The 12,619-nt window shown below is 53.4% G+C and overlaps 1 protein-coding gene across 4 annotated transcripts in view; it reads right to left on the bottom strand.

The window, feature by feature from the left end:
• The window catches only part of STK32C (serine/threonine kinase 32C), a 67,898-nt gene that overhangs the window by 2,067 nt on the left and 53,212 nt on the right, over positions 1–12,619 (bottom strand). For 2 of the 4 annotated variants that reach the window (XM_088059838.1, XM_088059835.1), the window contains 8 exons: positions 6,398–6,549; positions 4,138–4,311; positions 3,712–3,749; positions 2,937–3,026; positions 2,260–2,363; positions 2,055–2,171; positions 611–736; positions 331–462 (listed from right to left, as the gene is read on the bottom strand). In XM_088059838.1, the coding sequence (XP_087915964.1) occupies positions 331–462; positions 611–736; positions 2,055–2,171; positions 2,260–2,363; positions 2,937–3,026; positions 3,712–3,749; positions 4,138–4,311; positions 6,398–6,516 (900 nt within the window). In that variant the 5' untranslated portion in view covers positions 6,517–6,549. Of the gene's footprint in view, positions 1–330; positions 463–610; positions 737–2,054; positions 2,172–2,259; positions 2,364–2,936; positions 3,027–3,711; positions 3,750–4,137; positions 4,312–6,397; positions 6,550–7,037; positions 7,061–7,107; positions 7,236–12,619 lie in introns of those variants that run through there. The other 2 variants (XM_088059836.1, XM_088059837.1) reach the window with 2 other exon arrangements.

Below are 12,619 nucleotides of genomic sequence, written 5' to 3' on the forward strand. Positions count from 1 at the left end.
GCACAGCCAGAGCCCAGCACACAGCCCACAGACACAGGGAGCTGCTGCCTCGTGCCAAGGCTCGCGCAGCTCTGGGGCTGTGCGGGGCCAGAGGCCGAGCACACTGGGCTGCCCAGACCTCTGCTGCTCATTTCACTTTCCAAAGTACCTACTACTGTGAAAGTTTGGTCAAACTTCCATAAGAGGAATATGTGGTTGTTGAAATTACTCCAATGGGCAAATGCTTTCATCGATATAAACCCGTGTGTCGCACAGTGTGGCAGTACCAGCTGCAATACCCGCCCAGATCCAGCCTTTTCCCAGCTGGATGTTACCCCAGGCAGCACATACAGACTGGGAGCTGTCTTTGCTGTTATCCCTTGACTTGTTCTTTGCAAGCCTCTTCTTCTTCTTGTGCAGGGGCCTTGACTCCAGAATCATCTCCTCCAGCTCAAAGGTGGGGTCGCAGTGCAGGCGGCCCTTCTGCCAGGACACACGACACGACTCACGTCAGGCACAGCAGAGACTCAGCAATCACTTCCCCCTTAGAAAACCTCTGCTCTCACAGCGGTTCCTCCAGTCTGAGGAGCAGCCCCTGCTCGGGATGGGGACACGGGTCACTGCCACTCACGTTGGGGACGAAGCCCGGCTCCACACGCTTCTCGCACACGTCGCTCCAGACCACGCCGGACAGGTGAGCCGAGGCCTGGATGTGGGCCAGGCAGGAGAAGCGATGCTCAGGATTCACTGTCAGCAGCTGGGGAGGGAAAAACATCGGTAATAAAGCATTGCAGAGAAGGGCTTTCCTGCCAGAGGAGGAACACAAGGCACCCAGCAGCAGCCTGCCTGGGCCAGCTGCAGTGGTTCAGCCATGCCAAGGAGCCTTTCTGCTGTGGGAAATAGATATCTTACTGCAGGAAAAATACCTAAGAAGATGTTGTGCAGGTACCCCAGCGCTCTGGGGGGACGTGGGGGTCCCCTCCCGGCTGCTGGCACATTCCCGGTGAGAGGCTGGATTCCCTGGAAGCCTGGCTGCCCAGCAGATGGCAATGCAAACCTGCCGAACGCACCACCTCTGCCAGCAACGCTGCTCCTCATTAAACTGAATCTAATTATGCAAATTACCCAGCCAGCATTAACTCATTCCGAGGCACTTGATGTCGGCACTGGCTGTATCTTTCCTACACCAAACTCAGCAGTTAATTTTCAGAGTTCTCAAGCAAGCCATAGCTGAAGCAGCTGCCCCAACACATCCCAGCTTTCTCCAGCAGCAGCATGAGGAAAGCAGCAGAGCATTCCATAGAGCTGGGACCCCCCAGCAGCTCTCACAACCCCTGCAGCCCCAAAGGAGCAGGGAGAGGGAGCAGCCAGTGCTGCAGCACAGCACGTGTGCTCCACCTCCCCTGCCATCCCTGCCAGGTGAGGAGAGGCTGGGATGCTGGAAGTCACACTTCTAGCCCAGCTGGGAATCTGACTGTCACACCAAAGCCAGCCTCAAACATCGTGCATCTTATTACAGGGATAATAAACACATAACACACATAATTGGGCTGGAAGCTCCTCCAGTGCCACCCCAGCCATGGCAGGGACACCTTCCCCTGTCCCAGCTGCTCCAGCCCCAATGTCCAGCCTGGCCTTGGGCACTGCCAGGGATCCAGGGGCAGCCCCAGCTGCTCTGGGCACCTGTGCCAGGGCCTGCCCACCCTGCCAGGAACAATTCCTGCCCCAAATCCCATCCAGCCCTGCCCTCTGGCACTGGGAGCCATTCCCTGTGTCCTGTCCCTCCATCCCTTGTCCCCAGTCCCTCTCCAGCTCTCCTGGAACCCTGTTAGGCCCTGGAAGGGGCTTTAAGGTCTCACTGGAGCATTTTCTTTTCAGGGTTTAACATCCATAACTCTCCCAGCCTCTTTTGTATATTATGATTATTATTACTCTTATTATTCATTGTTTATTAATATGCAGATAATTTTCCAGCTAGTCCTGCCTGCACATTTACTGCCATCCAACCCAAACCCACCCCAGAAGGACAATTCATCCAACAATTCATCCAGCTGCACCCCAGAAGGAGCACTCACCTTCCGCAGCAGCGCGACCATCTCCTTGGACCAGGCTGAGGAGTACTGCACGCTGACCGTGCTGAAGAGCTGCACCAGAGACTCCACGGGGTTGTTGGAGTGGATGTCATACGGCCTCTGGGGACAAGAGCACAAAGGTGAGGAGTCCCCTCTCCCTGTTCAGCCAGAGCACACGATCCGAGGGCCGGGACGGCCGGCGCCCTACCCAGCCCCGCAGCAGCTCGTAGGCCATGATTCCCAGAGACCACCAGTCCACCTCGAAGGAATAGCCCGTCCCGCCGCTCAGGAACGAGTGGAAAATCTCTGGGGCTGAGCAGAAAGGGATAACATGCAACAGGTTATTTGTTGTTCTCTGTTCAGCATGTCATGGCAGTCAGTGCACAACGCTCACGGTGGTTTTCCTCCATGGCTGCCCGAGGGGAGGCTGTGTGAGGAGGGGGAACAGCAGCAGCAGCAGCCGTGTGCCTGCCCTCACTGGGAACTGGGAGCTGGCCACCTGCAGGGACAGCCCTCCCAACACAGCACAGCACAACCACGGGACCCCCCAGGGACACCAAGGGCAAGGCTGGAGCCAGAGAGGGAGGGCAGGACGGGGTGGGGAGGGCAGGAGGAGGAGGCTGGGTGGGATGAGAAGGGCAGGGTGGGATGGAGGGGACTGCACAGGATGTAATGCAGAGGATGGGACGGGGTGACATGCCAACCATGATGCCTTCACACTGGGACTTCCCCTTGTCAGACAGTCAGGCTCTGCTGGAGGACTTGGGCACGAGCACCAAGGCCCCACATTACCTGGACACCCCTGCCCCAGGCAGGGCCCGTCGGGCAGCGTGTGCTGAGCACTCAAAACGTGACACAGGCACGAGAGCAGCGATTGTTTCTTACCCATGTATGGCTTTGTCCCAGCCAATGCTGTCGCTCTTTCACCGTCCCTAATGATTGTTGCAATATTAAAATCTGTTAAATGGGCATGACCTTAAATAAAGACACATTTAAAGAAGGGATTAATGGCAGTGCAGTGGCAATGCAGAGTCAGAACACATTTATTTCATAAGCTTCTGCCATCAGACAGGGTAGCACAGACATGGTCAGGTCAGGATCAGATCCTATGGAATAGCCATAAAAGGTTTCCCAGGATTTGGGCTGGCCAGGTGATTAAAGGGTAGGGAGCTTTGGGTGTTGATTTTAAATCACACTTGGAGCTAGCCAGTAACCCCCAGCAGCTTCAGCACTGGCCAAACTGCTCTGGCCAGAAGCTACAGGAGTGAGAAAGACACCAGGGAAACACTATCATAGAACCACAGAATGTTTGGGTTGGAAGGGACTTAAAACATCATCTTGTTCCACACTCCTGGCACGGAGCTTCCACTAGACATGGGTGTTCCAATCACTGCAGCTGCTGAACTGCAATGGCTCCAGGTTCCCAGGGCTGAACTAGGGCTGCCTATCCATGCTGACCACAGCACACCGAACAGGCCAGGTGGGTGATCCTCCCCACCTTAAAAAGCACAGGGATGTTCAGCCAAACATGATCCACCAAAACCAGAGCAGCTTTCCCCACACTTTCCACAGGTAAAAAGATGCCCAGTACCCAGGACTACAAAGAATCTGTCCCTGGAATGAATGAGGGAGCAAACAAAGAGGAGCAGAGCGATCCTACCTTGTTCATCGAGGAGGATGTTGTCCGGTTTTACATCTCTGGGAAAAGAAGGAAGATTACAGCAGATGGAATCTCAGCCAGACCAGGGATGAGACTCAATGACAAAAATCCTGCAATTGTTTATCTATCAAAAATTAGGAACAAATAAAACAAAGATATTCTCACATGAGGCAATCCCCTTTATAATGGACTAGGAATAGTCTTTTCCTGGGCAACTTGGTGAAAAACTGGAAGCATTAGACTTGTTCAGGCCTCATTCCCAAGGAGAAGGAATAACAATTCTGTGGGTATTTGTGTGAAGCCCTGGATGGCTTTAACACCTGCCCTGAAATGTTCAGCCCCCCGGTGGAGCATCAGACTCGCTGTGAGTGGTGGGGAACAGGAGCAGCAGGACAGCAGCCCGAGGACAGCAGCAGTGTGGGTTACCTGTGGATGATGTGCTGACTCCGCAGGTAGTCGAGAGCCAGCGCCATCTCACAGATGTAGAGTTTGACCGTCTCCTCACTGAACTGAACATTCTGCTGCAGGTGATAGCGCAGGTCACCTCCCAGCAGCAGGTCCACCACCATGAACATGTCCTCCTCGTCCTGGAAGGAATACCTGCGGGAGTGGGGAGCAGCTGAGCCTCACTAGACTCACAAACCCAGCCAGGCTTTTCCCTCTCCTGATTACACAGCTCCTGGGAGAACTGCACAAGGCCCCACTATGGGCACAGAATCCCAGAAAAGCTCTCTCTGACCACTGAGTCCAGCCATTCCCAGCACTGCCAAGGCCACCAATGACCACGTCCCCAGCTGCCACAGCCACGTGGCTTTTAAATCCCTCCAGGGATGGGGACTCTACCACTGCCCCAAGCAGCTGTTCCAGGGCTGGGCAGCCCTTTTGGATAGAAAATTTTCCCCAGTATCCACCCTGAGCCTGCCCTGGCCCAGCCTGAGCCCGTTCCCTCTCCTCCTGTCCCTGTTCCTGGGAGCAGATCCCAAATCCCCCCGGCTGTCCCCTCCTGCCAGGGACTTGTGCAGAGCCAGAAATTCCCCCTGAGCCTCCTTTGCTCCAGCCTGAGCCCCTTTCCAGCTCCCTCAGGAATTCTCCAGCCCCTTCCCAGCTCCCTCAGGAATTCTCCAGCCCCTTCCCAGCTCCCTCAGGAATTCTCCAGCCCCTTCCCAGCTCCCTCAGGAATTCTCCAGCCCCTTCCCAGCTCCCTCAGGAATTCTCCAGCCCCTTCCCAGCTCCCTCAGGAATTCTCCAGCCCCTTCCCAGCCCCATTCCCTGCCCTGAACATGCTCCAGCCCCTCCAGGTCCTTGCAGTGATGGGCCCAAAACTGAAGATGCAGCTTTGCTGCTTGCACCTTCACAATCAAGCAAGTCCAGCTCAAGATGCTCGCTTGTTTTTCAAATCAATTCCTCCACTAAGCAATGCTTCCCTGGAAAGATGAGTATCCCAGGTAATGTCCCCCTGCTCACCCCATCCCTGAGCAGCTGTGCCATGTCAGCCCAGCAGCACAGAGCTCAGGCTCTGCCAGCCAGACACTTCAGAGAAACTTCACATTTTCAACTGCAAACAATCTCATAAAACCTACTTAAAATATCTCACCCTATCTTGAAGATGAATTGGAAAACACAACTGCTAATTTAACCAGATAAACCAGAAAAAGAGATTTATATTTACTATGGAGTAAACCGCCTCTCTAAATCTGCCGTGGGTCCCACGGGAGACTGACAGCAGTGGGGATACACCAAAACAACGCTCATTGTTATATTTGGTGACTGTAGTTCCAAAGAAAGAGTATGTGGGATTGTATAATACTCATGAATCACTCACTTCTGCTCCCATCTTAAATATAGGTTTATTCTAAAACTATGAGCCGAAAGGGTTTGCTGCGGGAGCAAGTTCTCCCCAGAACTTCATTGCTTGTTGGGAAAAACACTCACAATTGCTAAGAAACTGAAAAATATCAATATTAACTCTACTGGCTATTCTGGAGCAATGGATCAACAAAATAAATGTGACACATCACCCACTTCCATCACTTTGGGTATAAAACTTCCTCAGTTTTCAGAAGTGTCCCCCTCCCCGCCAGCCTGGCACACATCCAGCACTGCTGGAGTGGGAGGGGACCCTTCAGTGGGCAGCAAGGCTGAGGAAGGACAGATCATCACCTGGAGCAGCAGGTGCCAAGGCCTAGGGCTCACCCCCAACTAACCAATGACCTTAGGGTATAATGCTCTACTTCCTAAAACTGTGAATTAGTTTTTCCTGTAAAATTTGGTAATGATGTGTCTGAGCCCCAAAGGAACGTGTTTCATTTGGCCAGCGAGCGTGGTGCAGAGCACACCAAGGGATGCTGCTGGGCTGAGGGGTCGGTGTGGCGGTAGGGCAGGTGAGACAGACTGCAGCCTTTGCTGCTGGCACTGCCTGGACAGGACACATTTCACAGGCATCGATGACTCAAGCTATTTGTTAGACTACAACCTGATTTTAAGAGTGTTTTTTAAAATTAGACCCTAAAACGTTGCTCAGTAATGAGGATACTTCTGCCAGTGCACACACAGTGAAGTCATTATTGAGCAACTGGAAATGTCACTCCTTGCAGTGATCTGCTGCTGAAAATGTTATGGGAGCCCTTGGAATTATCAGGTGTGTGGCTGTATAAGCACTGGAGGCACAGGGGAGGGAGCTGCTCACCAGAGATTCACCAGGAAGACGTGCTCGATCTCCTGCAGGATCTCCAGCTCTCTGAAGACGTTGCGCACCTCGTCCCTCTCGATGCACTGCTGCTTGTTCATGTACTTCATGGCGTACATCTTCTCCGTGTCCCTCTTCTGCACGATGCACACCTGGGGCGGGGAGGAGAAAACCGTCAGGAACACGTTCCACATCCTCATCCGCTGCTTTGGGAGCCCAGACTCGCTCTGCTCGGCCCCTCAGCCCCCCGAACACCCCCGATCGCCAGGCTGAGGCTTGGCAGCTGGGGACAGCCAGCAGCATCCCCGCTCCCAGCGCCGGGCCCGGCTGGGGGAGCAGCGCTTTGCTCCGGCCCGCAGCCGGCTGCAGGGCACCAGGGGCACGGACAGCGTTCCGGAGGGACAGCTTTTCCTACAGTCGTGTCTGGGAGCTGTGCGGGTGTGCTGGCTCTGCATGGAGAGCGGCGTCAGGCACACACAGGGTTCCCTTCCAGCCCCGTGTCCCGCTGCTGCCCAGGGAGGGTTTCACTGCCCCGCACATCCCCGTGCTCGGGAAGGGGGAAAAAAACCCCTTTGGGTCAGCAGAAAGCGACTGAAATGCGAATGTGTGACAAGAAGGAACCCGTGTCCCGGGGGGATACCCCGGACAGAGCCCGGAGCCCGCTGGGGGCCTGGCTGCCTCCTCAGCTCCGCTAATGACACCTTAATTACCAAGGTGACTGCTTGTAAAAGAGCTAATTAGCTCTCACGGTGACTATTTTTAAATGAACTAATGGCGTGTCTATATGTGCTGTAATGATGTGTGCCCTCTGCTCATTATCAGACACGCCGCTAATGAGGATGAGCCGTTCATGGGCAGGGAGCGGGCCCCGCTCAGCCCGTGCCGAACCAGCAAAGGGAATTTCTGGGGATTTCAGGGAACCGCAGCCGGCTGGGAGCCTGGATAATAACCATCTGCAAGTGCTAATGGTGCTCGCTACAATATCATCAAGGACACGCTGCCGCAAGGAGGTGACAAAATAATGGGTGGTTATCGTTAGCCTGATAAACCCCCCAATTAGCGATGCACAGGAATTACCAGGATTGTTTTCCGCCGTCGTTACAATTACGGTGAGAGCTGAAAATCAGCTGTTGCCGTAACTCTCTGCACACCCCAGAGCTCACGGTAAGGGCACCTCGTGGGCAGAGTGACCTGAGCTGCTTCCCTGCGTCTGGACCCCTCCGGTGCCCATGGGCGAGCAGAGCCCATCAGCTCCGGCTGCCAGGGACCGTTCCAGGTACAAAACATAAGGGAAAACCTTCTTTGTGCAAACTTAATAATAATAATAAACCACCTACAGCAATGCACGCCACCAGCAGGATCCAGCCCCTGCCTAGAGCAGGCTGAATTGGTTGTACATTCAATAACCAGGCAAAAATAACTTTAAATTTTATAAATTCTTTGAGCAAGGGCAAAGCCCTAACAATTTGCCTTTAAAATTATGGTCATTGTTGTAGAACTGCTCTGAAAACAATCCTCTGGGTAACAGCCATCAAGTCACGGAGCAACATTCTCTCCTGATGTCAGTTTATTCCACATTATTGCTGGAGGCTCATTAATTTCTAGGTGGCTTATACTTTAGGTTGTGACTGTTGTACCTTAATGAGTATTGCATGTTATTCTGGTGTCATTTGTCTCTTGTTTCTCCACAGTGAAAATGGAAGCCCAGCATAATAAATGAGAATATGATGAAAACTTCATGTACTCTGTAATTATGATAAACAGTTTTCTGTAATGGAACAGCATCACCTCCACACACAGCAGCACCAGCTCCAAGCCCTCTGGAAATGTTTGTTCTCTGATTTCTTGGGGGAGAAGTGGATGTCAGTGGTGAGGCCCTTCCTGCAGCCCGTGGCACGAGCAGGGGCTGAGGGCACAGTGAGCCCCACAGCCGATGGTCAGGAGCGCTGTGTCCACAGCAGCAGCTCCTGACCACACCACACCGCTCTCAGCCGGGGTCTGACTCAAATCAAACCAACACCAGAACCCGTGCTGGGCTCAGCCACTCGGTGCCCCTGGCACAGGCAGAGACCATTCCTAACGCCCCTCTTTACAGAAATGCATCAATGTGTCTGTGTCCCCCCAAAATGTCAGTGACACAAGACACATCTTTATCTTTTTGTGCTTCTCCATTCGTGCATCTGTTCCTGGGGAAGGAATAAACATCTCTTTGGTAACAAGTCAAGAGTGCATTTTTCAATTAATCCATTTTCAGGCGAGTCCACAATGCAGAGCAGGGCAAGAAGCAGAAATGACTCTGTCCTCATTCTTGACAATGCAGCTACACAAAGGGAATGTTTGGTGGATAAATGGAGCCATTAGGAAAAGGAGTGGAAGGGAGCCAGACCTGCGAGGCAGAAGGCGGGCGGCAGCTGGGAGTGGATTTCCCAAGACATGGCACAGAAAAGCTTCCCCAGAGCCCCAGATACCCCCAGCATTCTCGAGCAGCTGCCCATCCTGCAGGGACAGCTGGAGATCCCCACGATTCCAGCCAGGACACGGCATGGGACACCTGCCAGGCCCACTCCAGCCCACGGGCCGAGACAGGGACAGCACCTGGACTGTGACAGGGACAGCACCTGGACTGTGACAGGGACAGCACCTGTGCTGAGACAGGGACATCTGTACTGTGACAGGGACATCTGTACTGTGACAGGGACATCTGTACTGTGACAGGGACAGCACCTGTGCTGTGACAGGGACAGCACCTGGACTGTGACAGGGACATCTGTACTGTGACAGGGACAGCACCTGTGCTGAGACAGGGACATCTGTACTGTGACAGGGACATCTGTACTGTGACAGGGACAGCACCTGTGCTGTGACAGGGACAGCACCTGGACTGTGACAGGGACAGCACCTGGAGTGTGACAGGGACATCTGTACTGTGACAGGGACAGCACCTGTACTGTGACAGGGACATCTGTACTGTGACAGGGACAGCACCTGGACTGTGACAGGGACATCTGTACTGTGACAGGGACAGCACCTGTGCTGTGACAGGGACATCTGTGCTGTGACAGGGACATCTGTACTGTGACAGGGACAGCACCTCTGCTGTGACAGGGACAGCACCTGTGCTGTGACAGGGACATCTGTACTGTGACAGGGACATCTGTACTGTGACAGGGACAGCACCTGTGCTGTGACAGGGACAGCACCTGTGCTGTGACAGGGACATCTGTGCTGTGACAGGGACATCTGTACTGTGACAGGGACAGCACCTCTGCTGTGACAGGGACAGCACCTGTGCTGTGACAGGGACATCTGTACTGTGACAGGGACAGCACCTGTGCTGTGACAGTAACAACACCTGTACTGTCACCCCAGCTGGCAGCCCATCTCAATCCCTACATTTCCCAGCCTGGTGCAATGCCTCAAGTGGGCTCTGCCTTTTCTCCTTTAGAAATCCAAGAACTTTTTGCCCTGCTGATTCTGAAGGAATCCATCAGGCTGAAATCCCACTCAGTGAGAGGTCACCTAATCAGACCTGTGTTAGTCAGGGGCAGCACAGCTTTCCTGGGCTCAAACAAAGCCAGTGGCTGCATTCTGGGCAGGATCCATGCATGTGGGGCTCGCTCTGCCTCGGCTGCACATGGACATTGTTTCCTCCTGCAGTTGCAGAGCTCACCCAAAGTGAAGGTACTGGTGACCCCCTGCGGGATGTCACCGTCAGGGCTGGTGCACAAACCCACAGCTGACTCAGGGATCTGTCTTCAGGTCTGAACTGGGAACAGTGGCTTTCCTTCTTGAATTTCTCCTCCTTTGGCTTCTGCCTGTGTAAGACAAGCCCAATGCCCTGTAATCCTTCCACACACAGCCACTGCTGACTGCGGCTCAGAGCCACGGGGACATTTCAGCCTACAAGCCTGGATTTCACTCTTTTTGTTTTCAGAGCAGAGTCAAGGCTTAGAGTCAGCCAACACTACACACCTCCATCAAACACCTTAATCCCACCCAGCTCTGAACCGTGGCCAGGCACTGCTCTGGTTTATAAAAATGCTTATTTGCAGTGGTTGCACCTTGCCCACACATTGATTTCCCCTCCAGCTTCTGCCGGGTATTTATGCCTCCCGTTTTCCTCAATATCTATAGAACTGCCATTTACCAGAAAGGTTGAAATTTGAAATGCAGAGCATTAACATGAAATTGCCCATGGCAGCCAGAAACATCAGCAGGCTCTGGGACTGCGTGGGGAAAGGAGTCTCTGCTGTGGGGGAAGCACGGCAGCAGCCTCAGGGGGTGCTGGGGAAATGGGACATTTGCAGCCTCTGGAAGAACTGTCTGTCATTCTGAAGGACCAGAAGCAGTGGGAAGGCACTCACCTTGATGTAGAAACAGCTCAAGCTTTTTTGACAGCTGATTCCATTTTTGAACACTAAATTTTACTTTGGAGACAGACTGCAAGGGCCAGGACAGGCTGCACAGTTGTGTTCACCGGCTTCCTGAGCTTGTTGAGCAAAGAGTAAAGCAGGTGAGAGGGGCTTCACTGCACCTATGCACTGCTGAAAGGATAACCTCAATATTGACTTCTAACAAGTTCATCTCCTTTAGCCAAGTTCTCCTTGAACAGATCAACTCTTATACCAAGACATAATTCCCTTTTCCCAGGGTTTCCATCATTTAGGAAGTGGCTGGAGGGAAATCCCTGTCACCCAGCATCCCTAGGACCCCTCTGCTTTGCTCTTGTACCAAGAACTGCACACAGAATCTTGCCAATTATCTATTAATAAATAAATAAATGAAATCATTTAAACTCTCAGCTGCTGTCAGGAAAGCTGCAAACAAGGATCACTCTGTTCTGGACACGGCCACAGCTGCACAGGACACAGAACTGCTTCCCCTGGCATTCAAATGCATCTGTGTATCCATCCTGTATTATGATAGTGCCATTGAATTGAAATTGAATTGAAATTGAAATACAACCCTTCCCTGGTAATTAGCATCTTGAAATACTGGTAATCAAAAAGTTCATAATCATTTGTTCTACAATCCTCACAAATATTAAGGATAAAATTGGCTGATCAATTTTTTTTAGGCATAGCCAAGAGAACAAAGCCTAAAGCTGCCTGGCAGTTTTATCTGCAGTGACAATTCAGACAATTCAGGGTTCCCTGAGCACGGGAACCGCAGGAACAGCCGGATGAAACATCTCCCACAGGTACCCCAGGAGCAGCTCCCCTGCACCAGCAGCCCCCAATGGGCACACAGCCCCTCTGGGATGCTGCTGGTCCCTGGGAAGGGCTCCTCTTGCACAATGCTGACCCACAGCTTGGTGCCACGAGCACCAGGGACTGAAGCTGAAGGCTGCCAGCACCTGCAGGAGCCTGTGCAGCCCCTCTCCATCCCTTCAGGGCTGCTCCTGGGAGGGAGCTCTGGGCACGGCAGATCCTGTCAGACCCTCAGTGGGAAGGGGTCTGGTAACAGCCAGAGTGACCCGTGGCACCAGCTCCTGGGCCGGGGCTGCAGCTGCACACAACCTGCCCGTGCCAGTGACACTCGGCCCAGCGAGGACACGGAACCCAAACTCCCTCTGATCCTCAATCAAAACTCACTTTGAACCAATCAAAACCCTTCACTGCTTGACTGAGCAGCACTTTGTCCTGGGCACAGCTCTGGCAGCAGTGTCTCTGGCAGTGTTTCTCTCAGCCATTATCTCCAGCACACAAAGACCCGTTTGCAGGAGCAGGACATCTGCTGCCATTCCCACGGCCACCTTTCCATGTGCCAGTGACCCAGCCCAGGGGACACCAACGTGGGAGGGCTGCTGCCTGTGACAACAGCACTCCTCAGCCTTTCCATCCAGCTCACAGGAGCACGGACTCACAGAAGGGTTTGGGTGGAAGGGACCCCAAATCCCCCCCATCCCACCCCAGCCATGGCAGGGACACCTTCCCCTGTCCCAGCTGCTCCAGCCCCAATGTCCAGCCTGGCCTTGGGCACTGCCAGGGATCCAGGGGCAGCCCCAGCTGCTCTGGGCACCTGTGCCAGGGCCTGCCCACCCTGCCAGGAACAATTCCTGCCCAATGTCCCATCTAAACCTCTGAAGTTGCAGTGGTAGCCAAACAAGTGTGACCCTCAGGAGCCCTGCTCTAAATACAACGTTATCAGTTTGACAGATCTGCCATCACATCTTTAAGTGCTGATTTTGTTTCCATTTCCAGACACCTTGCCAAATTTCAC

The sequence above is a fragment of the Pseudopodoces humilis genome, chromosome 9, assembly GCF_049639895.1.
Source record: "Pseudopodoces humilis isolate 2021_Gansu_Grassland_sample_001 chromosome 9, ASM4963989v1, whole genome shotgun sequence".
NCBI lineage: Eukaryota > Metazoa > Chordata > Aves > Passeriformes > Paridae > Pseudopodoces > Pseudopodoces humilis.